Source organism: Pezoporus wallicus, unplaced genomic scaffold, assembly GCF_028554395.1.
Source record: "Pezoporus wallicus isolate ANWC-B61680 ecotype Strahan unplaced genomic scaffold, APGP_CSIRO_Pwel_v1 contig_13480, whole genome shotgun sequence".
NCBI classification, from domain to species: domain Eukaryota; kingdom Metazoa; phylum Chordata; class Aves; order Psittaciformes; family Psittacidae; genus Pezoporus; species Pezoporus wallicus.
Window position 1 is genome coordinate 61544 of NW_026641917.1, and position 24040 is coordinate 85583.

At 41.2% G+C, this 24040-nt stretch overlaps 1 protein-coding gene across 3 annotated transcripts in view; it reads left to right on the forward strand.

The window, feature by feature from the left end:
- The window catches only part of TESK2 (testis associated actin remodelling kinase 2), an 85054-nt gene extending 61537 nt beyond the window's left edge, over positions 1-23517 (forward strand). For all 3 annotated transcript variants that reach the window (XM_057425913.1, XM_057425914.1, XM_057425916.1), the window contains 6 exons: positions 8132-8214; positions 9902-9977; positions 11550-11633; positions 12767-12853; positions 16538-16673; positions 18631-23517. In XM_057425913.1, the coding sequence (XP_057281896.1) occupies positions 8132-8214; positions 9902-9977; positions 11550-11633; positions 12767-12853; positions 16538-16673; positions 18631-19643 (1479 nt within the window). In that variant the 3' untranslated portion in view covers positions 19644-23517. The remainder of the gene's footprint in view (positions 1-8131; positions 8215-9901; positions 9978-11549; positions 11634-12766; positions 12854-16537; positions 16674-18630) is intronic.
- Positions 23518-24040: the final 523 nt, after the last annotated feature.

A 24040-nucleotide genomic window follows, 5' to 3' on the forward strand; every position in this document is an offset into this window, starting at 1 on the left:
CTTGAGAAGATGGCTTGTGTTTAACCGGGTTTGTACTGATGGTGGAATGAATTGTGTGAGAAAACTGAAGGAAGATGTGATGAGCCCCTTCCTTGGGAGAGAACTTGTGATCTGCATTGAAGTGTGTTATGTTGTCCTTCTCTCTTTGGTGAACTTCAGTAATTGATGTGATGGCTTTATTAATCAAATGAAGGCAAAGACAAGGATTTAGTCTGCAAACATCAGAGCAGACACTGAGTTTGCAGGATGGGAGAGTGAGGTATCCTTCTAGGAAACTTGTTGGCCCTGAATGAACTACAAAGAGGATGAAACTGAGACTTTATGTGCAGGAATGTCTCCATTCTTTAACTATTACACTTATCACAATAACCCACTGCAAATTATCTCTTTAATATGTATTTTACTATAAAAATCATTTGAGATTAATTTAGACCTGTGCTTCTGCCTTTTTACTGTTTCTGATAACATCCAATTCCTGCAGCTTCTGGAGCAAGTGGCATGAATACATGAAGTTTATTCTGTCAGTTATGGCAGCAGAGTTGTTCTGCTCTGACAGTAACATTGTCTGTGTCTATGTACTGGATGCAGGAAATCTTAAAGGAGGAAAGGTTCCTATCCCCTGCGAATCTAAGAGTGAAAGATCTTAGTGGTTTTGACAATTAGTATACAGCAGGGTGGTCTCTCCTCCTAATTGCACTGTGTGAAGAGTAGCAAACCAGCACTGATACTGCAGAAAGCTACAGGGGATAACGGCAGAGAAGAGTAAATGTAGGTCATTATAGTCGATGTAGCAGCCCAGAGGGGATGTCAGCCCTGACATCCCACTGCTGCCCTTCCTGCTGCCCTTCTGTCAAAGGGAGAGGCAGTGCTTGCTAGAAGAGAGTGTGCTGCCCAGACAGCCAAGACTTACCCATGTTGTGAGCCCCTCCATCCTTACACTGCTGTAGCTGATGAGGCTGATCTGCTGTGATCAAGAGCAATAGCCTAATTTGAATCTGTCAGAAGGAAGAGCGGTCAGATTGGCTGTTTCCAGTCTGCTGATAGGTGTGTGAGCAGGGTGACTTGTATGTTTTGTAAGCCAATAAATGTGTCCTCACTTTCGACTTGTCATAAAGAGATTTACACAACAATTAAGCCATAGATGGGTTGTGACAACCAGCCTCATTGGCTCATTCCCTGTCCTCTATCCATATCACTGCAACCCTTGTGAATCATTTTTTTATTGGGGGCTTGTTGTAATGTTCACAAGGAGGATTTGCATCCTGGAATCATGAGTATTTTCTTCATCTTTCAGTGAGTCTCAAGGAGGTCTGGTTATGAATCTTAACTCAAAAGTCTTAGTCACAGAAGATGCAGTCATTAAAACGGAAATCATAATATGAAGTGTTTGAAGTGTTTCCACAGTAGCCTGTGGATTGTGATAAAGCTTTTTTTAATGACTTGTTTTGCAACTTTCTGCCTGTAGTTACAGTGTTTGAGAAAGCATAGGAAAAAAGTGTTCCGCTTGCAAAAAGAATAGAACAAAATCCTTTTGTACTTCACGCCTCAAAACAAGTATCTTACTACTATGCAGGGAGGTCCTTCAGCACCTTATTTATGCTGTATTTGCATTGCATTCAAACCCTGCCCTAGAAGCAGTGTTGATTTCCTTGGCAGTTTACACTAGTGACTCTCAAAGTATCAGTTAATTTATTCTTACATTATCTCTGAAATAAGGAAGAAGAATAAACTCAGCCTTATCAGAACAGATTAAAAGCAAGAATATTGGTGAATATTTGGTATGTGTTTTAAGACTTTGTTTGGAGTATTTCGCGTTTTACACATGTTTTAAGTTCAAGACAATATGCTCACTGACCTCAGAGGCAGTTGGAAGCATTACAGCATTTATAAAATAGTCAAGTTTGACCCCTGGAGGCAGAAAAAGCACAAGATTTGCAACAGTCTCGGGAAGATTTTGTTACTGACTTCCTTGTCACAGAATCCTCCTGTGATGCTGAGGAAGGCCAAAATCCAGATCCTGGGGCAACACTGCAATAACCTAAACCACAAGACAGAAGACCTTAATTTCCAGCCCAGGCTTTCTTTTTAATCTCTTCCCAGCCTTTCTTTCACCCTTCTGTTTCTGTGGTAAGAGTGGCCAGAGTCCTGACAGTAGTGGTCCAAGGGTTTTACGTACAGCCCCAATTCATTGTCAGTGTGAATGTGTGCACTGAAAGGTATAGAGGCCAGGTGAAAAACTGTGTGATCATGTAATTAAGGACTTTACCTTAATGTGTATGCATAAGGGGAAGAATGAAAGTTATTACAGGAGGTTTTGTATACCACCTTTTATGCGGTATTTCTTTTTTGATGTAGTGTATGTTGTGTGCAACTTCCCACTGATTAAAAGTGATTCTGGAAAAAATGAATGGCATTATGCACTTCATTTGCGGAGTTAGAAGCTTGAGATTCATGGCAGAGGTGTCTGCTGCTTTAGTTAATACAGTAACTAATACAGGAGGTGGTTTTAATTAGTTTTTATTGCTACTTTTAATTATTACTAATAATCATGTGCTTTTGCTATGGAGCAGCAGGAGAGACTTTTTGGCAGTGAGAAGCAAACATCTAGGAGTCTGATCATACCCACTCTGTGACTATCTGATCCTTTCTGCTAGCATTCAATGCCAGCCTCTGCTCAGACTTTTCATCTAAGGCTCTTTGCTTCCAGTTCCTACCCCTGAACTTACTGTTCAGTCTCCTGGACTGGCTGACTGCAGTTACCCTCTTCCTATTGCTCTTGCTTGGAGCTTTATACAAGCTATTTTTCTGCTTTCTGTTTTCTAATATGTTTAGCCATTTCTAGCTCTCTGCTTGTTCTGCTGCTCCAGGTTAGCTCTGTTTTACCACCACCACCTGTTTGCTATGCCTGTACTTTTACAACCTTGTAATACTCTTTGGGGTTTTCTTCCCCTTACCTCATGAACCTACCTCAAGACCCTGGTCTTGGCCCCTGCCAGCCCCTGACTTGGACTCCTGCTCTGTCTGGTCACCTTACTCACTTTTCAAATTACTCAGAGCGTATGTCCGGTCTCAGTCTGATTTTTGCAGGGGTGGCAAAAGGTGCATCTTATACAGAAGTTTAATCATATTTTAAGTTGAGAACATGCCAAAGCTGGTATGACCCTAGAGGCTAATATTTTTGTTTGGCCTTTTTATTTTCATTATTTCAAAATTTGCTTGCAACACATACTCTGCGTTTGGTCTCCAGAGAGCTGAGTTGTCTTAACTGAATACCCCATTCCCTCAAAACCCACTAGCAAAGCTCTTGATTAAAAACAAATAGGCAAAACCCCAAACAGATGCCTTTTAGTTTTGCAGAACCATGTACAACTGAAAGCAAGGTCTTGTGATGAATAGTAGGTTGTGAGCAGTTTTAGGGAACACTGAGAGCTCCATTGATGATAATCTATGAAGAAATTCTAATCTTTGGGCATATATATATATATATATTATTTGGCATATATACACACACACACATATGCATTCATGTATGTATTCCTGCCAACATCTGCTTTCACTTCACGGTAAATGTGTATTGTCTTACCCCTCTTTCATTGAGAGAGGAGTAGTCTCAGTTACTAGGGGACAGTATCATGCATGTAAGCAATTAATGTGGATTAACTGATGTAACACAAATTCACTGCCTTTGGGCTTGAAAGTGACCTACCCTGACTACTTACCTAGTATGCTGTTTGCTTGTTTAACACAAAATAAAACAAAATAAAACCCAAGCAGTGAACAGAACCTTTGTCTGATGAGTCTCATACTTGCTGCTGTGGTTGTAAGGTCCCCTTTGTGCTAGAGTAAGCTCTCGTCTGGATATTTTGCACTGCAGGGGAGGGCTTGTGCTGAAAAAAAGTAGCCGTTACAGATGGTTATTTCTAATGATTGTCGCAATACTAAACTTTCACTGGTACTTAGGGACCCAAATGGAGCCTGTCCCTTAAACAAAACTGTTTTAGTTTCAAAAGTGTATCTAGTATTGTAAACTTCCTGTTGTATACATTTAATTGTCAGTAGTGTTTCTCCTAGGGGATAGCACTTTAAAACCAGCTGATACATCTCAATTGGCCTTTAAGTATTTTAATTCAGCAGCACTCATCAGAGGGTTGCAAATGACAGTAGCATTCCTGTATTTTCTGGAGAGCAATAAAATCTCCGAGAATTTTAGACTGGGTGTAAAATAAAACGATGGGGTTTCTTCGTCTAAGCAACTTATTTTTAACTTCAAACCTCTTGAGTCTATTTTCATTTTTGTTTATGTAAAAGGGAGAGTAGAATATTGCATTTGTCTTAGTAGGATTATGCTGTGCAAAGCAGATGTTAAGCTCCTGTAACACACAAAGGGGGCTTTATGTTCTTTCACATCTGTCTCTGCATAAACAGCTCTGTTAACTCTTTAGGGCTCATGTACAAAGCTCCTTGCTTCTATTAAGAGACTGCCTCAGGAAGGACTGATGGGGTCCCCATTTCAGGGGGGTGGGTGGGTGGAAATCCTTGAGAACCTAACTGAATTCAAATACTGCCCTCTTTGACTGTGTGAGCTGCCAAAAGAAAGAATGTCCCTGTCTGTGGAGGTCCAAAGAGAAAGCTTGGGAAGGTTGTCACGTTTTATTGCCTTGCAGCTTATACAAATAGTGCAATAGTAAGTCGAAAGCATTTTCCTAAAGCCCATGTTGTAAAGCTGCTTGGCATTTCATCTCATAGGCAGTTCTCGAGAGGCTCTTTGCACTAGGTAGGAGTTTGAATTCTCGTGCCTCTGTGCCAAAATCCATCAATGAAACTTCTTCGTACCAGATTGATATATTTTCTTTTTTGTAGAAACTGGGAAGTATCACTTTGGCAGAAGAAACGGTGCAGTATGCTCTATTGTACTTTTCCTACTAAGATATACCACCTTTACCTTAAATTTAAAAGCTCTTCTTTACTTTTGGTCTCTAATGGAGCTTTGTCCCTTTTTCATCCTGATTTATCTTGGCAGTACAGTTTGGAGTTTAGAAATTGGAGAATCTCAGCACAGAATGAAGCATAGGTATCTGCAAAACTTTGTTCTGAATGAGCAGTGCAGGCTTCAAAGGTGACATCTGGCCATGCTAGTGTCCACAGAAGAGGTTTACTACTGATTTTGATAGGAATGGGCTTCTGTCCTTTCTGGGTTCCAGGAAATTGGTGCTTAGTTGAATTAAATAAAACTTGTAAGAGCAAATAGTGATAGGACAAGGGGGAATGGCTTTAAACTGACAAAGGGGAAATTAGATTAGATATAAGGAAGAAATTGTTTACTGTGAGGGTGCTGAGGCACTGGCACAGGTTGTCCAGACAGGCTGTGGCTACCCCATCCCTGGCAGTGTTCAAGGCCAGGTTGGATGGGGCTTGGAGCAACCTGGTCTAGTGGAAGGTGTCCCTGCCCATGGCAGGGGGTTGGATGAGCTTTACAGTCCCTTCCAACCCAAACCAGTTCAGCTTTATTACAGTGAACATTTGTAGTGATACTGGCATTTTTTTTGACTGGTGCATGTTACCTGCCCATGGCTGGTTTAAGTGTGAATGAAAAAGTCACTCTTGTATATATCCTAATGAATTTAAATTCACTCAGCACTTCTTCATATGCAGACAAAAGACAAGCTTTCACTAGTGAGAGAGAATAGTTTAGCTTCCTTCTTCATGTCATTTAACATTATGCAGCCAATTGATCAGTGCTTTATAGCAGAAATGTTGCTCAGTGTTTCCCCTGTTGCCTGGTCATGGTGTGCCCTGCACCACCTCTGGACCCCACAGTGGTGGAGTGTCCACTCTGTTTGGTTTCTTGAATGGCCTGCAACTGAAAGGGAACCTAGCTTTGCTGCAGGCAGCTCCTGCTCATCCGGGAAGGAGCTCAGATCTGTCAGGTGGCATTACTTGGTAGCTAGATTTGATGTGCTATTGGTTTAATTTATGATTTATCCAGGAATAAGCTACTTGTATGATAGTTCAGTGCTGTACCTGAGAGCTGAGACTGCCTGGGGCTCGGTGGGGGGTCAGATTGTTCATCTTCAATTAGTGATGTATTGCTGTCTAATGGGATGTGATTGTATAATGGTAAGAAGGTGAAGAAAAATTTGCTGTCAGGATGATGTTGTATTTAAGCTTCCTTTTGGTGTCAAAGCAGACCATTAAATTATTGCAGATCTCAAGGTCAGTAGAAATATTTTGTTGAAAATGGTTCTTAGCCTGGATTTAAACGTTCCCCTGAAATTCTGGACACCAGGGGTTATTGGCAAATAAACCTAATCCACAAACCTCAGAAGGTAAAATGAACTACTGCAGTCTTGCTGCTCAAAATGAACAAAATGTACATAGTTAAAGCTAACACAAGAGGGAAATCTAGATTATAAAGCTAGCTCTTTTATGAATCATAGAGGTTTCCTTTAAAAAATGGTGAATTACAAATCGTCTTTAATTCAAGAGAAATCTATGGCAGAAAATAACCAGGTAATTTGGCTGCATAAAATAGTATCAGCATTCTTGTACACTGCAAAATGTCTGGTATGGTCATGGACTAGTTTCTGTGTGGTACGCAGTGAAATTCCCCTCATCTGAATCATTTGAGTAAGATTTTTCAGAAAAGTTTTATCCTTCTCAGTTTTAAGTCCACTTACAGCGACAAAATGTTTAAACAGAGGCAAGCCGAATGAATGTGCTCTTTGATACAAGACAGCAAAGCCCGTAACTGAGAAGCTTTGCTGCTCTTTGGACAAGGTCAGTTGATTTAACTTGGGTACATGCTTATGAATCCCTACACTAACTGTACTTACTATACTTGAGTCATGCTAAACAAATAAAACTTTGCTTCTGAGGAGCCTGGGATGTGTTTCAAGAGGCTGGCATGCATTTTCTTTACATGATGGCAGGAATGGCTTGCTTAACCTTTTAATTGGCAGGAAGAAAACTCACTTCATGACCTGAGCCACAATCATCTCTGAATAATGTAAACAGTGATGACCTGAACTTGATCTTTCAGACAAGGGACTCTCTTTTCTTGGTAGCTGCATTATGCAGACAAGCTAATGCTCTGGGGTCAGCGAGTGGCTTTTGTGTATCCAAGCACAATAAAGCTAGAAAGTGTTTCCTGCTGTTTAGCTAATTAATGCAGGGTACCACTGTAGGAGTCAGCAGTGGTTTTGCTGCCTGTCACTGCTATTGTACTGCCTGCAGAAGGATACAGAGCAAGGCATGTGGTAAGGGAATGAATTCTCTGTCTTGCTGCACCTATTGCAGGACAGAAAAAGAACTTAGGGAAGTCGGCTCTCGATTCACTTGGTGAGAAGGGAAAAAATGCGGTACTGGAATGGTCAAAGCATATTTCTCAGAGTTTTAAATAAGTAACAAAAATAAATGGATAATGCTCTGTGTGTGATGTGATGCTGCCAGAACAGAATTGTATGTGTGTCCTTAAATTGCCCTCCTTCCTGACACTGGAGGGTACATCTGAACGGAAAAGATGGGCAGCTTTTTCCTGCTAGACTTTTCCCTTAAATCAAGTTTTATGATGTACCATAGAATAAATAATTTTATTTAAGACTTCAAATGCACATATAATGTTGTCACATGTATTTTTCCGATGAAAATCTACTGCAAAGTGGCGAGTTCCTTTTCAGTAGGTGGTGTAGAAAAATATACAAAGGCATTTAGAGCCTGCTCTGATCTTGTATTCTGGTCAGGTGCAGGCAAATTGTAAAGAGAAAATTGAAGGTGTCATAGTGAACCACATGTATTGCATATTTGAGAGTAAGAGAGCTAAATCATCTTAATTCTTGCTAGAACCTAACTGGATACGTGCTGCCTGTGGCTGCCTGCTTTCTCAGCAAGTTTTTAAGTAGATTATTAACCAAGTGTAATGCTGTTTGCAGCATCTTAAGTTTGACAGACACGTGATTGTGCAGGGGGGAGGGTAGGGCAAAAGGTTGGTTGCTTTCAGACAAAAGCTTCTCATAGATGAATGTCTTCCAAACAATACCTTGCAGTTTTGTCCCAGATTAAAAATAAATAAAACAAATGGTGTATGGGTTTCATGGCCAGACAATAACTCTTCTGTTTTTTTTTTTCCCCACAGAACTGCTTAATAAAACATGATGAGAATGGATACTCGGCAATAGTGGGAGACTTTGGTTTAGCAGAGAAAATTCCTGATCACAGGTACGTGAACAGTGAGATAAATACAGTGAGAGTTGCAGTGCGATTGCAGGTCAGAAGCTCTGATGAGCCGGAGTCCTGAGGCCATTACTGGATTGGGGTGATTTTGTAACAAATGTCTTCTGTTCGTTCCAAACTACTTTAATTGGCTTCTTTCATTTTCATAAACAATATTCAGTGCCATTGCAGTATTATTCTCTTTAACCTCTGGGTTAGTTGTTAAGATCTAGGTTTATAACAGAGATATTAAAATTACTGTCCAACAGCAGCTCACCATTTTGCTCTCCCTAGGATGAAATTATAATCTTACTCATGTGAGGGATGCACAGGTGACTGTCACAAGCTATTGTCACAATTGGAAATAGTCCTTTTGTCATCCCTCCATTAGGGAGATCAAGGACAAGGATTTCATTATTCTCTCTGTATATTGACTTGTGTATTTCAAGGTATTCTGGCTGTGAAATATGCTGTCAGATTTTCTCCAGTGTGTGCTTCTGTTTAAAATGAAAAGCCTTCTGGCTCTTTTGACTACAAAGAAAACAATAAAAGTCAGTCTCAGTTTCGCACTGTTTTTAAACTGCACATATCCTCAAGCTGTGTCTTGGGACGTCTGAGGGCTTGCATTAACGTTGATGAGATACTGATCTAAAAGCTTAACAAAGTAGACATCTTAATTTCCAAACTACTGCTAAGTACAGCTGGTGTGTACCTTGTACACTCATGTGGAATCTCTTCCCTTTAAAGTGCTGACAGCTTCAGCTGTATTTGTACAAATCCATCACAAAATCAGGAAGGCATCCCAGGTGCCTTAAGGTGTTCTTAATAACCAGTTTTGAGATGCCCTGAAAACCAAGAGTACAGTAATAACTACAGTTAAGGGAACTTGAGACTAAAACAAATGACGTCATAGAATTGTTGTTAGCTACCACTTTGGTTTGATGTCAGTCTTACCTCTGTTTTCAAATGCAGTTTGTTGTTTCCAGTTTGCTGGCTAGCAAGCTGTGCTATTTTGAGGCCTTCAGAGGCCTTTCGTGTGGTTTTTAACTTCAGGGTCAGCTGGGTGGCAAGCTGGAGGCCTTTTTTTAAGGCTCTAGTATTAAGCCATACAGAAATACTGCAAATTTTTCAAATCTGCTCTATTCTGGTTACTTCTAGTTCTTCCCTGTTAAAGGATTCATCTGGTCAACCTTCTTATAAAAAATACAGTTTGCAAGCAGGCTGTGCTGAATACTTTCAGAGCTGCTTAGTGGTATACACATAGGGATGGATACCTGCATGGCTTGCTGCATAAATGGAGAACTTGACATCTAGCCTGAAACTGGTTTCCACAAACCTTTCTATGTACAAATGAAGGAGCCATCTCTGCCAAGAGTTTGGAAACCAATCTATTGAACAGCCATGACCTTAAAATAATTTGTTGTTTTTTTTTTAAGTGGTTAGAAACTGGAAATAAAATATGAGCAACTGACTGAAGCTTTCTTTTTCTTTCACATTTTCCTCCTGCTATTGCATGACTCCAGTAGGAAACCACTGTACAGTATGTTGTAGAGTCCACTTGTATTGACTTCCCTCTACTGAAAGCTTCTCAGATACTTGGAATTATGTGAAAGTTAGTAGCATACCTGAGCATTTAATTAATGGTGGTTCCCTGTCTCCTCCTTTTCCCCCCATCTATCCCATATCTATATAGTGAGAAGTTACCAGTGGTGGGTTCACCCTTCTGGATGGCACCAGAAGTTCTCAGAGATGAGCCTTACAATGAAAAGGTAAGTACATGATATAAATGGACTTCAGTTGTCAGATGTTTGTCTTCAGTAGCTGTATACAAGATTTAAAGTTTCCATACAACTAAAATTACTGTTATTTTAATCTGTGACATTTCTGTATTGAGGCCATTCAGACTAAGAGAGAGTGTAGTTGAATAGCTATTTTAAATTCATGGTGTGGATTGTTATATGGAAATAGAGTTACCTTTAGTATAAATCACTGTTATGCTACTTCTATTCTGAAACACCCCATGTGTAGAAATATATGGTAATGGCTTGTCGACCTAACACAACAAGTCTTATGAGAGATATAGTGAAGTTGCTTCGCTGACCATACATTAGTGAAATCTGGGTAGAAGTAAAAGGTCTGTGTAGAAACTTTTGTAATTATATTAATTAAAAAATAAGTAAAAATAAATCAACATTTCTCAAGGTAAGATACCTTTAAAAATGTTCTCCAAAGGGATTTCTAAATTTTCCTATTTGTGGCATTGGGAAATGTTTTTTTTCAGAGGAGGATCAGATCATACTGGAATTTAGAAATAGCATTTTCAATCAAGCTCTTCTTTACACAGGATTTTCTCACAGCTTTTCTGTGTGAAAGCCCACATCCTGTACCTTTTTATAACTAGTACTCAATCTGTTTAATTGGTGGTACTTTTAACTTGCAGGAAGGCAGTAGCTAAATCAGTAATGAATGTAATAATTAGCATTTCAAAGCTTTTTTAACAGTTCCAGTTGACCTAAATTAATAATGTAGCACCCAAATCCATGGTGCCACATTCTTCACTAACCCGAGGGTGTGGAGGACTAAAGAGGAAGCGGGTCTCGCACCTCATCAGCATAAAAGATGACATAAGCCTGCCTGATGCATAAGGGATGAGGGATGTTGGCTTCTCCTCTGTAGACTTGTATTGCATGTTTTCCTAAATTTTATTACATGGTAAATCAGGTGGGTGGAAATCTGAGGAACTGTGCAGCTCCAAGGGTAGTCAGATAAGGGATTACTAAGCGTCATGGAAATTTCAATGGAAATTGACGCTGGTGTGCAGTGTTACTAGATATCTCAAGCTTTGGGAAAGACACTGTTTTGTCAGAGGTACTGAACTGTGAGAAAAGGTTTTCTTAAAACCAGCATTAATATTCTGGATAAGCTGTGATCCTGTGTATTCCAAACCCATCTTTCTAACCACAGTGATAAAGGGGCATGTCATGGTTTTGCTATGTTTTTAATTACTCCCATCTGTAAGACATCAAATGCGACTGCACTGTTCTTTATGCAAAGGATTATTTATGGTTTGGTGGGTTTTTTTGTTTTTCCTTTTTTTTAATTTATTTTCTTGGAAGAGTTATAAAGTTACTGCTATTTGTGCAACAAGAATGCTTTACTGTGAGCATGTGCTTCTTTGCATGGAAAATGTTCACTATAATGCAGTTACTTAGTGTTGTAAGGCTGTGGTGTTGGTTTAGTTGTTTCGTGATAACCATTTGGAATAAAGAGAAACTCAGTGGCAGATAAGAACGCTGAGTATTCAGAGCTGAACCATGTGCCTATATTTTTTCCTCTCTCAGGCGGATGTGTTCTCCTATGGTATAATTCTGTGTGAGATTATAGCAAGAATACAGGCAGATCCAGACTATCTCCCTCGCACAGAGGTAAGTGGTTACGTTTAGAACATCAGTGGGAGGTGGTAAGTATGCCATGATAATGGCTGGCCTTTAGAACTGCTGGAACTGCTGCCAAAGATACGATGAATAGGTGTTACATTAAAAATAGCCTGTAAAAGGCTTTTGTCCTTCTGTGCTTTTATTGTAAGAAAGAAGCTTCACTGAAGACACTCTCACAGAGACTTTGTCCAGCTGCAGTCCTCATGGGAAATCCTTTCTGTCCCTAACTGGCAGAACACTGAGAGCATTGCAGCACAAACTCTTCCTTTTGTAGAGTGATAGCTCATGTAGACTTCTTGCCAGTTTTGGAGCAGAGCACTTCTGGCACACTGCGTGCACTAAGCAGCCCCTCCTTGTGAAAGGGGCAGGAGTTATGCTAGCAGCAGCTAAAATAAGCTCACCCTTACTTTTGCACAGACTGTGCTAAGCACCATGGGTCTGAGTTAGAATTGACAAATCAAATGAGGTGTTTCTTACTTAACTTGCCTTTTAGTTGAGTCCCATCTGCAGGGCAGCTTTTGGCCCTGTATTGGGGGTCTTCCAAATTGTCTATCCCCCTCTGGTTCTGAAAATGCAAAATTGCTTAGGTCTTCAGCTGCAGTAAATAACAGATCCTTTTGTTTCCCTGCCTTTCAGATTTTATAGTGCATTTAAGGAACTGGATAATTTGTATTACCAGTCTAACATCCACTGAAAATTTGAAAAATTAACTATCTATCTTAATTGGTAAATTTTAATCATAGCAAAGCCTCTGGTTTTATAGCAGGCTTTTAATTTACATGGTGAAAGTCACCAGGGTTAAACATCATAATGTAAAATGTTGCCTGTATGGATCTGGAAGCAGTATTTCAACTGCAATGGATTTGAGTTGAGTCCAGGAAGAAGAATGGGCTTTGAAGTCATTCTTTAACAGATACCTTGTATAATGTAATCCCCCTTGGGAATGCTGCAATTTGGATTGTGCATGAAGTTTTCTCAAAATACTCTGTGTATGACTGCTGAGAGATGGTGTTCGTGGTTATTCCTGATAACGCTCTATATACGACCCACTGAAAAGAAGATGCTTTAGGCCAGATAGCAGACCTTATTTATCTCTCTGTGCTATGTTCTGGTTTATACAGAATTTTGGATTAGATTATGATGCCTTCCAGCACATGGTGGGAGACTGTCCTCCTGACTTCCTCCAGCTGGCCTTCAACTGCTGTAATGTGAGTATCTTCCTTGAAGGGGAGAGGCCAAAACTGCAGTTCTCTAAATCCCTCTGTTTTTTGAAGATAGAGCTTAAAGCATTTACAAAAGAGACTTGACAAGCCTACCTATAAAAACAGCATACATACTGATAACCCAGAAAGTCCCCTTCAGTTTTTATAACCCTTTCCTTGCAAAAAGGTCTGTCTTGTGGTTTTGCAGTTCTGTGTTCTGTCATGCCAAACAAACAGGTCTGCACACTGAGCAGCTTCTTGCAGGCTGCTCAGGCTGCTCATAACCAGTTATATGCTATTGACACTGGCTGGCCCTCGGGCTCACAAAAATCCAGCTGTTATTGTGAACAGACCTATTGAGCCATGAAGAAAGAATTCTGAGTTGTTCTCACAAACAGAGGAGACAAATCACACACATACAAACACAGAAGTTTGTGTTGGAAGGGACCTTAAAGATCATCTCACTCCAATCCCCCTGCCCCAGACAGGGCCACCTTCCACTAGGGCAGGTTGCTCCAAGCCCTGTCTAACCTGGTCTTGAACACTGCCAGGGATGGGGCAGCCACAGCCTCTCTGGGCAGTGGGTGCCAGTGCCTCACAGGGATGAAAGTCTTCCCACTAAACTACTTTTAAAGTCTATATGATGTGTTTTTGGAAAGTGGGATAAACCTCCAAATCCCTCGCCTGTGTTCCAAAAAAGCAAACTTGGACCCAAATGACTGAATATCAGTAAGGCTATAGGCAATGTGCTGTGTGGAGTAAATATTCTGCCCATTATTCAAGTAAAATTATGATATAGTGCACACCTTCATGGCTCCTCCTGTGAAAATTCCAAGGAGGTAGATCTCTTGTGCATAATCCATAACAGAGGTTGTTAGTGCCTTTGTATAGTATACCAGTTTCTATGAAGTAAGGGAACCTGAGCTTCCACCAGATTCAGCTGAGGTTGGGAATGTCCAGTTTGCACAACTCAAGCTGAGGCAACTTCTAAAAATGTTACTGAACAAAACTATGACCAGGGCTCCGCAATGAGGCCAGACTGGAGGCAATACCTGCACTGTGTGCAAGTGTTTGTAAGAAAAGTCTCATCTCTCCATGCTCTTGATGCTTATTTTTGTCCTGAGCTCGCTCTTTACTTTGTATTAGCACAAATGCACATGCTCAGAGGGAATGGTATAAAGGTAAGGGTGTGAGCAGGCGGGGGTGACTGCCACTCTTGACACAAGATAGCATAATTTAATTCTAAGAATATTTGTGGAACTTATTGTGAATAAACTACTTCACTCTTCTGATTTCACCTTCCTCACTCCTCTGATTTCACCTTGGTGCAGTGGAGCTTGCTTCACCAGGACAGTGGTACCTGGGACTCATGTTTATGAAGTGTTTTGACTACGTAAGCACTAAAGGGTTTGGCTAGAAGTAGGATTTGACTTTGGAAATCTCAACTCCCACCTGCAGACTCCAGAAATCGTACTGCATCCACACACGTGGTGCATGATTCAAAGCAGTTTTTCAGCACAGGTGAAATTCAGAGTAAAACTACTTATGGAGAAAGGCAAGTGACTGATCCTATATTCTCATGTAATAATTTGGTGTCTTCAGAGAAAACATTTTTTCTCTGGCTGATTACTGTCAGCTGCTGCTCCTGTATAATAAACATCCTTTCCCTGAACTGCAAGTGGAAATTAGTCTTGTGATCAAGCCGTTTATATGCTGATTTCAGTGTGGGGCATGCTATAACTCACTCACCACTTACCTAGTAGGAGGAAAAAGGCAGTGAACTGATAAGGCTTTCTTATACCTACCTAAGTGTGCTTCAGTAATAGGCGATCTGTGTGATAATTTGCTTTTAGACGTGGATGTTTATATAGCTTTTTATTATTTAGGTCAACAAAGTGTAAACTGTATAGCTCAGCTGATTAGCTGAACTAATGTGCAGAGCCCTGGGCGTTAAGGGCAGCCTAAGAAAACCAATAAAAACTGACATGTACAAGTACTGGATTAAAATTTCTTCAATTTACTGTTATAAAGTATTTAGGTACATGCAGGGAAATCTAAAACTTAAGGCTGCTGATCAACTGTAAGCTTACTTGTGTGAACACTCATAAACTTAATAATGTAATATCCTGCAAAAAGCTTACCAGCATAAGCTGAGCTGTGGGCAGCTGCTGCCTTGAGGGAAAACCTTCTATTCCATTTGAGCAGAATCTGGACTGCTCAGGGATGGAAGCGGCAAATGTTGCTCTAAGTTCCTTCTCCATTGCTTCTCTTGTCCTGGATCTTACCTAGACAAATTAAAATGGCCAGAGAACTCTTCTTACTTCCATAGCTTGCAACAACTCCCTAAGCTTCCCAAATTGGTAAGTTTGCCAGAGTACAGAGTGTGTGCTTTCATGTTGCCCCTGCCCTACTCTTTCAGTGAAATAAGGAAAGCAGAAAAAGATGGTTTTTTTTTATGCCAGGAAATTCCAGCTGCTGCATTGAACAACTTTTTGCTGGTCTTGAGCTTTTCAAGTATGGTTTGTTTGTTTTTTACTACCGTGTATATGAATTCTTAGCCCTTTACCCTGTGTTGCTAGAAGGTGTTCTGGCATTGCTGATCATACCACTTGTCTTCAGAAAGATCCATCTTGTAGGACCTGCAAAGCAGTATCAGGGAGGTCTTTAGGGTTTGCTGTGTACAAAGCACCACTGTTCCGTTTGTACCCGAGGTGAGATCTGTCTGGGCTTGTTTGCTCTGAAAAAGCTTTTGGAGGGCTGGAAACAGGAATCAGCTCAACCAGAATCTTTTTTAATAGTGTAATGACGTTAGCTTTCAGCTGCTGAATTACAAATTGCTACCTACAGTAGTTAAACCTGTAACATATATACAGCGTCAGTGTTCAAAATGAAGGAATACCTTCTAAGTTACTACTTTTTATTGAGCTGCTTGCCTTCTAGTATAATTTTAGGGTTGGACTTAGTTTAGAGATCCATTCCTACTAGGGTGAATAAATAAATGCATACTGATAAATACAAATGGAATGCATACTGATGCCGGGGGTGGGGTGGGGTGGGGTGGGGTGGGGTGTGTGTGTGTTATTTTACTTTGGCAAAGATGGATTTTTTGCTATTGTATTACTTTCTCAAATGATATAAGCAATCTTGCTCCCCACAAGACAGACCAGTACACCCAGTAAGGTTCATTAACAGATAGAAAGATGCAACATTTTAAACTTCAAGATCGGCAATGCTATTCAGGTAGGTTTTAATTAAAGCCACAAGGAGATGATGGAAGAATCGCAAACTTTAATCCTTTTGAAATAATGTTGATATATAATCTCTGACTGAGAATTTGGGAGGCCAGAAAGAAATCCTTGAACTATGAAAGCTTTTTCAAGCAAACAAACAAACAAACAAACCAACCCCCTTGCAAGCCCTGAATCTAACAGCTTTCCACCTTTTCAATTTAAAATGCATCTTCTTCATGGAGTAGTGTTTACAGCTTGATCACAAAATGAGAGTTTAAACTAGGGAAGAATACTACTTTTCCCCTGCTTTGTTTATTTCTTTTGCAGTGACAATACACTTCTTAAAACAGTCTTTAATTTCCTCAGTTCCTTCAGATTATCCCTCTGTCTGTCCACTGTGTAAGTAAGGATAGCCTGGACAAACCCACACGAACTCTTCTTGATTTGTGTGCGTTCACAGATGGATCCAAAGTTGCGTCCTTCATTCTCTGATATTGTCAAAACACTGGAGGGTATTTTAAACCGCCTGAGAAATGAGGACACGGAGAGAGAGAGAAAGTTTTTGAACCTTGACAACAGTGAAAGAAAACCCAAAGGTAAGTGTCTGTATTGTACAAACATTGCTGCAGGCTGTGAACACTGGGTTCATATTTGAAAATTGGGATTTCGGCTGTATATGGCATTATTTACAGCTTGTGAATGATTTTACTCAAAGCCTGAAAATTATTCTGGAACAGTGCTATGTTCTTTGCACTGCAGAGTGTCCTTTAGGTAAAACAAACAGCTGTTTCTTAAAGTGCCTCAAAAGATTCTGCCTACAAGCTCTAGAGGGGAAGTTCAGAATTCATTTGGGAATGGTTTTGTAAGTTGGTAATAGTACATGAAAATTCATCAACTTCTGCTTTGCCCCTGCCATACTTAGTGCATATACATAATTTCTTTGGTGTATGTTGCATGTAATTCTTAGATGCTTCTTAACTTCCTTCAGGAGGAAGAGCAGAGAAGAGGCAAAGGTATTATAAAGTACCTAGACTGGGGAAAAGATGAATCCCAGATCTGCTTGGGAATGCTGGCCGTGAAGGGTTCTCTCTGAAGCTGCCTAGTGCCACCTGGTGCTGGGAGCAAACTGCAAACAGTTCTTGGAGGCAGGGGCATGTTCTGAGTTGGGCATCTTTTATGTTAGTAGACTTCTGGCACTGGAAATTTAGAGTTACGATAAAAATGGTTTCTCATATTGTGTATGTATAAACATGCAATATATCTATACATATCTGTCTATCTGTAATATGGTTATAGCTTGAAATAAGTTCTGTATTTCAAACTACGTGGAGTGCATACATGTACTAATTATTCTACATCTGGAAAGCATCTTAAAGAGGTGTGGGTTCAAAAAGAAATATTTTTTGTTGTTGGGGTTTTTTGGCTTGTTTTTTCTTTTTTTTTTTTTATTTTCCTGGCATTCTCCCTTTGGAATGCATGTCAAATGTGCATCATCTTGGAGAGTGTGACATGCTGTGCTTTGACTTACATAGTCTTTCCTAGGTGGAGTGACTACAGTCTAAACTGTGGCAGTATTTAAAGGGAAAAGTGAAAATCTGTATGTGCTTATTCTGGAAATGGTAATCAAAAGGATATGTCACTTCTTTATATCAGCTTGTTGTTGCTCTACGCACAGCTCTTTAAGAGACACTTGGAGAGCCAGTGGCAGATGCATGTTTCAAGCACCCAAGGAGTTAGCATCTTGTCCTAAACAATTACAGTTTTTTAGTCCTGTTCTAGTGACAACATCATTTATTTTAGTCTCAGACTTTTCCCATCAGGGTGAAAAAGTCCCAATACCTTTGGCAACCATGTTTTGTATTTGTTCTCTTTCATGGTCAATATCATTGACAGATCTTGGGCAACCTCTGTTGGAAGCCAGGATGGTAAATCTAGAAACATGCCAATTTTAATTCTCCATGACCACCCTGTGCCGTCTCTGCTGTATCAGTGTACTGGCAGTGAGGGGGTTTGAAGGGGCTCTGAAGGACAGGGTTTGGATAGAAGAGGGAAAGTCTTCCTTATTCCTACCAAACTTGTGTACAGTTTCCTTTTCTCTGTATTTTCTGAAGACAATTATGTCTTGCCAAGTTAGCATTCCCCATAATGTGGGTAGCAGATGTGATCATAAAATGAAAAGAAGCAGTCCAGTTTTCAGCCAAGGTAAGCAAGATGGCATTAAATGAATTTACATTTCCTCCAGTCTTAAAGATGACTTTTAATTAGCTTGATGCATGAGTAAGGAGGAGAGAATATTTAAATGCAGTTTTGCCTGCCTTGCATTTAAAAGCTACGGACAGGGCAAATCACCATGTTTGAAACCAGTAATACATTGAGGAGAAGAGAATGTGCTTGTGTTTGTAAGGAATGAGCAGACATGTGCTTACGGAAGATGCTTTGGAATATCAGAAATGCAGTTTCTTCTTTACAGCTGTCATGAAGGCTCTGTGAGGGAGCAGACATGCAGGTATATAGCTCCTTATAAGCTAAGAGTATTTCTCTTCTTCTACTCAGGGTCAATTGAAAAAGGACCAGGAGTAAAACGTTTGAGTTCCCTGGATGATAAGATCCCACCGAAGTCACCCCGTCCACGTCGGAATATCTGGTTGTCACGCAGCCAGTCTGATATCTTCTCCCGCAAGCCTTCCAGGAAGATCAATGTGCAGGACCCCTACTATACGCCTAACAAAGGGTTAGGCCGGAAAGTGAATCCCTTCAGTGCCCGGGAGGACCTCAAAGGGGGGAAGATCAAGTTCTTTGACATGCCAAGCAAGTCGGTGATTTCCCTTGTGTTTGACTTACATTCTCCAGAGGCAGGTGGGAGCTTGAAAGCCAGCCATTCCCAGTTCCGGCAGGCCTATAGCACAGACTGGCAAGAAACCTCCCTCCTTCCTGGGAGGAGATGCAGATCACTTCCGCTCTCTCCTGAACTGCCACACAAGGAATATGGACTGTTTGGGGGACTGTCTTCAACTGTCAGCAGGTGTGACCCAATCCAGCTGGGTGCAGAGGTTCGGCAAAAACTCCTCAGCAGCAGTAAATATGGCGTGTCAGAGATTCCCCCCTTTCAAGCCAAGCCTCACAGGTCAGGATTTCTTCCTGTACCAGGACAAGACGAGGATATGGACTGTTCAGATGGGCCAGTGGCCCAGGAGGAAAATGGGTTTTGCCCTGTTGAGAACACTTGTGGAGATCCAGCATGTAATCGGCCGTTAGTGCTGGCTCAGCCTGAGCTGCTACCTTACAAAAAGCTCCCAGTTGAGAATTCAGTGAACTCTGAGGGACATGGCTCCTCACAAGTGTTTGCAGGTTATGTCCCTTCTGAAGAGATGGAGGTGGAAGATGACCTGCTGAAAAATGCTCTGCTAGAGACTACAAAGCCTCTCTTCAGTGTTAGTCCTTCTACTGAACTGAAGAGAGAGGCATGGCCCTTCAGGGAGCAGGATGGGGACAGTCCTGCCCCATTGTCTCAGACATCCTCCAACATCTCAGCAAGTGGCAGCACACAGTCAGCTTGTGATATATGAAGAGAGGGCTCAAACTGAACATGTCCTTGAGGGAACCGTTGTTCCCAGTCACTTAAACCTTTGCTTTTCTGTAGTGCTGGGCTTCACATTTCAAAGAGACTCAGCAGATGGTAGAAACTGGCTGTCAAACAGATAGCTGCAGATAGTGTCTGGAGAGACTGATTATTTTAACTTTATTTCAAATCGTGCTTATTCTCTTCCTTGATTTGCATTAGGAGGGGGAACTACTCCAGCCAGAAGGGCCATGTGGGACCCACAGTCCTTCCAAAAGGTAGCAGCCAGAGCAGGCACCATGTAAACAGTTTTACCTGGATTCCAGTATGGAACATTTCAAGGCCTTAAGCTCCATGCTGGGTAGGAGGTTTTTCCCGCTTCCTCCAACTGACCACCTACTCTTAGAGCAGATATCTGCCACTGCATACTTTGCATTAACATTCTGCAGCAGTGCATGTGAGTCGGAGCCTCTGTTTTAGAAACAGGCACAGAGATCCTTCAGACCTATGTTGAGCAGACAGGGATGCTCTCTGGTCCCAGAGATGTTGTGAATGCTGTTGCAGTGTTAAACAAGCTCTTCTTTCAAAAGCAGCAAACCCAAACCCCCTTGTGCTGGTTGCAATCTGCAGGCTGAGTCACATAAGTACTTTGTGATTGATAAGAAGAATCTGTTCCCTGGCATTTCATTTTCCCTTGGGATTTGGTAGTGATGTGTGTATGTCAGTGCAGGGAGGCAGGATGTGGTAAGCACCGCTATCCTCCTTGTACAGCTCTGCACGTGCCTCAACCCAAATGGAGGAGGATTTGCCCAGGGCACAAGAGGAGAGCCGTGTTCCAGACATTGTCATTTCTGGCCTTCTGGAGAAACTGTCCGTGAAAGTAGTAGTTGCAAAGAGCTTTTGGGTGTGGGCTCTTGCCTCTGAAGAGCTGAATGGACATCATGATCTGTTTCTGCAGAATATTTAGTTAAATACAGTATCTACATCACAGTTGACTTCTACCACTAAGCTGGAAGGGTTGCATTCACCTCCCTCTCTGGTATGACATCCCATCTCACTGATAATATCACTGCAGTAATGAAGGCTCCTTATTTAAAACCAGACTTCTTGAAAGAGGACAGGAATCCCCTGCTCAGGGGAAGCCAGCAGTGTTGCAGCCGCACAAGTGCTCTTGGAGAGGATAGACAGTAAGCTCACAGAAGAGTTTTGAATTGTCAAACTGAAGAAATTAGCTTGTCCCAAATGAACCTTTTTTTAATCCTGCAGAAAGAAGCTCTTGTCTTCATTGGCTTCTCCTAACACTGAATAGGATGATCTTTTTTAATTTTTTTCTTCTTTTTCTTCTCTCCACCAGCAGGTACATGTGAAAGAAGCAGCAGCACAAGCTTTAATGCTGCTTGCTGGAACCAGCATCAGTGATACCAGCTCTGAGATGCGATGTATGAGAAAGCTTGGTCTGTGATATTGTTTGTGCAGCATCCTGCCCTTTTATACTATCATTGTCCTGACAAGATGGGATTTGTAAATTATTATTTTTTTAACCTCTATTATTATCATTCCTAACTGAGGTATGCATTGCACGCCCGCTGAGCAGATGGTCATGCAGTGGAGCCCAGAATTTCACCCAGGTAGCCTGTTACACTCTCTTCCTGCTCACTTGTAAGGATGGAAAATGTCAGCTAGTCTCTGATGGAAGCAAGACTCTACCTACTCTTCCTATCTTGAAGATGGAGAAAGCCTTAGTTCTTTATTGGCTGAGTTGCTTATCTTTCAGAGGTGCAGGTAACTATTCTGAGTTATGACTTCCTCTTGTGAAGTATGTGTTAACCTGAGCAGCAGTTATCCCTTGGCAGCGGCTGCGAAGAATTAAATGAGAACCAGTGTTGCAGAGTTACTCAGCACAGTCCATGCCAGATTAGGCAGCTGTGAGCAGTGTGAAAGAGAAAATGCCTGTGCTTTCCAGCATCACCCCTTTTGGCCCACACCTCCCTGCCTCTTGAAGGTGCTGATCTGTAGAGTAGTCTGTCTTGTGTATCCTGTCTGCAGGGCTGGTGTCTGCAGAGTGCAGAACAGCTTTTATGGCTGGCACTGTGTGCATGTAACTTCCTTTGAGGACAGGGTCAGCAGAACTCAAATTGCCAGCTAGCAGCCTGCATGGTGCCTGCTTTTTAATTTTTCTTTTTCCCCTCTATCTTTTATACAGTTGTAATCTTTCAGGAGGGAAACCATCAACACCAGCTTCTGTTGTCACAAAATGCATTTTAGGTGTGTGACTTCAGACAAACAAGCAATAATAAGGAATAGTTTACTTCTGGGTCACCAGGCTGCAAGGAAGCTGTCCAGCACGTTCCAACTGCCTGCGACCTCACTGGAGAGCACACACACGCTCTGGCTGCTCTGTGGCTTGCATTAGCCCTGGTTGTCAACACTGACACCTCATCATGAAGCATGTTGCCCTCTCTGACACTGACTGTAAAGCCTATGCAGTCAGCCTTGGGGTACCTCTGTGGCACCCATCACAGTGACCTCATCTCTTTTCTTACACCAGAGTCTCTTAAAATGTTTCTGGGCCCTGAACAGGTCTCTTACAAAGCAGCATGGCTAACACTTTGTTTTCTTAAGTGTCCACTCTAAGCACAGCCAGCTGACATGTACAGGGCACATCTATCAACTTCTCTAGCTCTTAGTACTGAGGTGGCTGTCAGAAACACCAAGGGATAGCAGCTCAGGCCTTTCCTGGATTCTTGGTCTGCATGGGAAATGAGGCTTGTGTGTGAAACTGGAGTAAAAGGCTATTTAGAACTAGCTAAGTGCTTGCTAAACCCCAGTGTTTCCAAGGGCCCGGATGCAGTTGGCACTCACTACGTCTCACCCTTGGGTGGTGTAAAGCTGAATCTAGGTTGCACCTAGTAACTACTCTAGGTTTTCTGCCTGAGGGTGCTTTTCTACAGGGGGCCATTTTCTGACAGCTACTGCTGAACATGAATATAAACGTGGTCAGCAAACTGCGTGTTTTATAGTGATGTAACAGAGTTTTATTGCGATTGGATTTTATCATGATTTCTGACTTTCTTATGGGAGCAGTTCTTGCTCTTTTAAAATACTTTCTACACATTGGTAGGTTCCCTGAAGAGATCAAAGATGTTTTTAATTCACTTTAAATCTTTCTATGTTGAATTCATTTAAATGTCTGTTATAAGCTATTTTTGTGGTGGTTGCAGGTTGATTGAATGCAACTAAGAAAATGCATGTGAATTGCTACCCCTCTAAAGCAGAGCAGACAAGGGGCTGTAGTGGACTTGTCGGAGAGGTATTATATGTAACAGAACATTGGTATTTTTTGCCAGTACAACTAAAGAGACTTGAATAATTCCTGTTTGCACTTAATGCTATTGTTTATATTGCATGTCACTACATTTCTATGCAAAACAAATAACCTTTTTTTTTTGTTTTTGGGAGGAGGGGCAGCCAGATATTTGATTAAGTATAAAGACCTTTGCGAGATGATCTATTTTCGTATTTATGAAGGAGTTTTACGTCTTAATATTTTGCAGTCTGTAAATAGCTCAACTTGTAATTAAAGGCTTAGGAAGAAGTTTGTAGCCTGTGTATAATAGTAAGTTAACACTGCCAGAAAAAGAATCTTTGCAACACGACTTTTCTAATATTGCAGATATTTATGACTATGTAAAGAAAGCACGTCTTGTTTTTATGTTGATTGACCTTTTGACTTTTTGGAACTCTAGAAATGGTGTATGGTTCATTGGAACTGCAATAAGAAGTAACCAAAGATGAATCCAGTTAAGTATTTTCGTAATTTTTTTCTTGGTCAGGTTTTGTAAACTTTCCCAACTTGCTTTCAAAATAAAAATGAAATCAAGGCCTGAGTCTTGTGATTGAGATGCCAAGCCTAGGTTGAAAGAGCTGGTTTGAATACTTAAGCTATGAAGGACATTAATACCTCGCTTGACATTGTATTCACTATTGCTCAGTGCTGAATTATAAACAAGGAAAACTCATCCTTAGTGTTTCTCTCCTGCATCTTACTATAGTTATACTATTAAATCCATGAGACTCGAGGATTTTTTTTCCTCTCTTCTGTGTTATAGCACTCTTCAGAGTGGGCCATAGCTTGTGACCTACAAGACAAGATGGATTTTGATAGCACTCAACCCGCAGGGAGCTTGCCATTGCCGCTGCTTTGTTCTAACCCTAAATAGCTTCAGCAGCACAAGCGGCTGTGCCTTTTGTCCCACTGCATCTCCCCTTACTGAGAAGCTTGAAGACTGACTGTGGCTTGGTTCTGCATGCAGTTACCCTGCACTAAAACGAGCCGGCCCATAGAAGCAAAGCTCTCATCTACATATGCTGTAACCAAGACTAAGGTGAAGTACAGCTACGAAG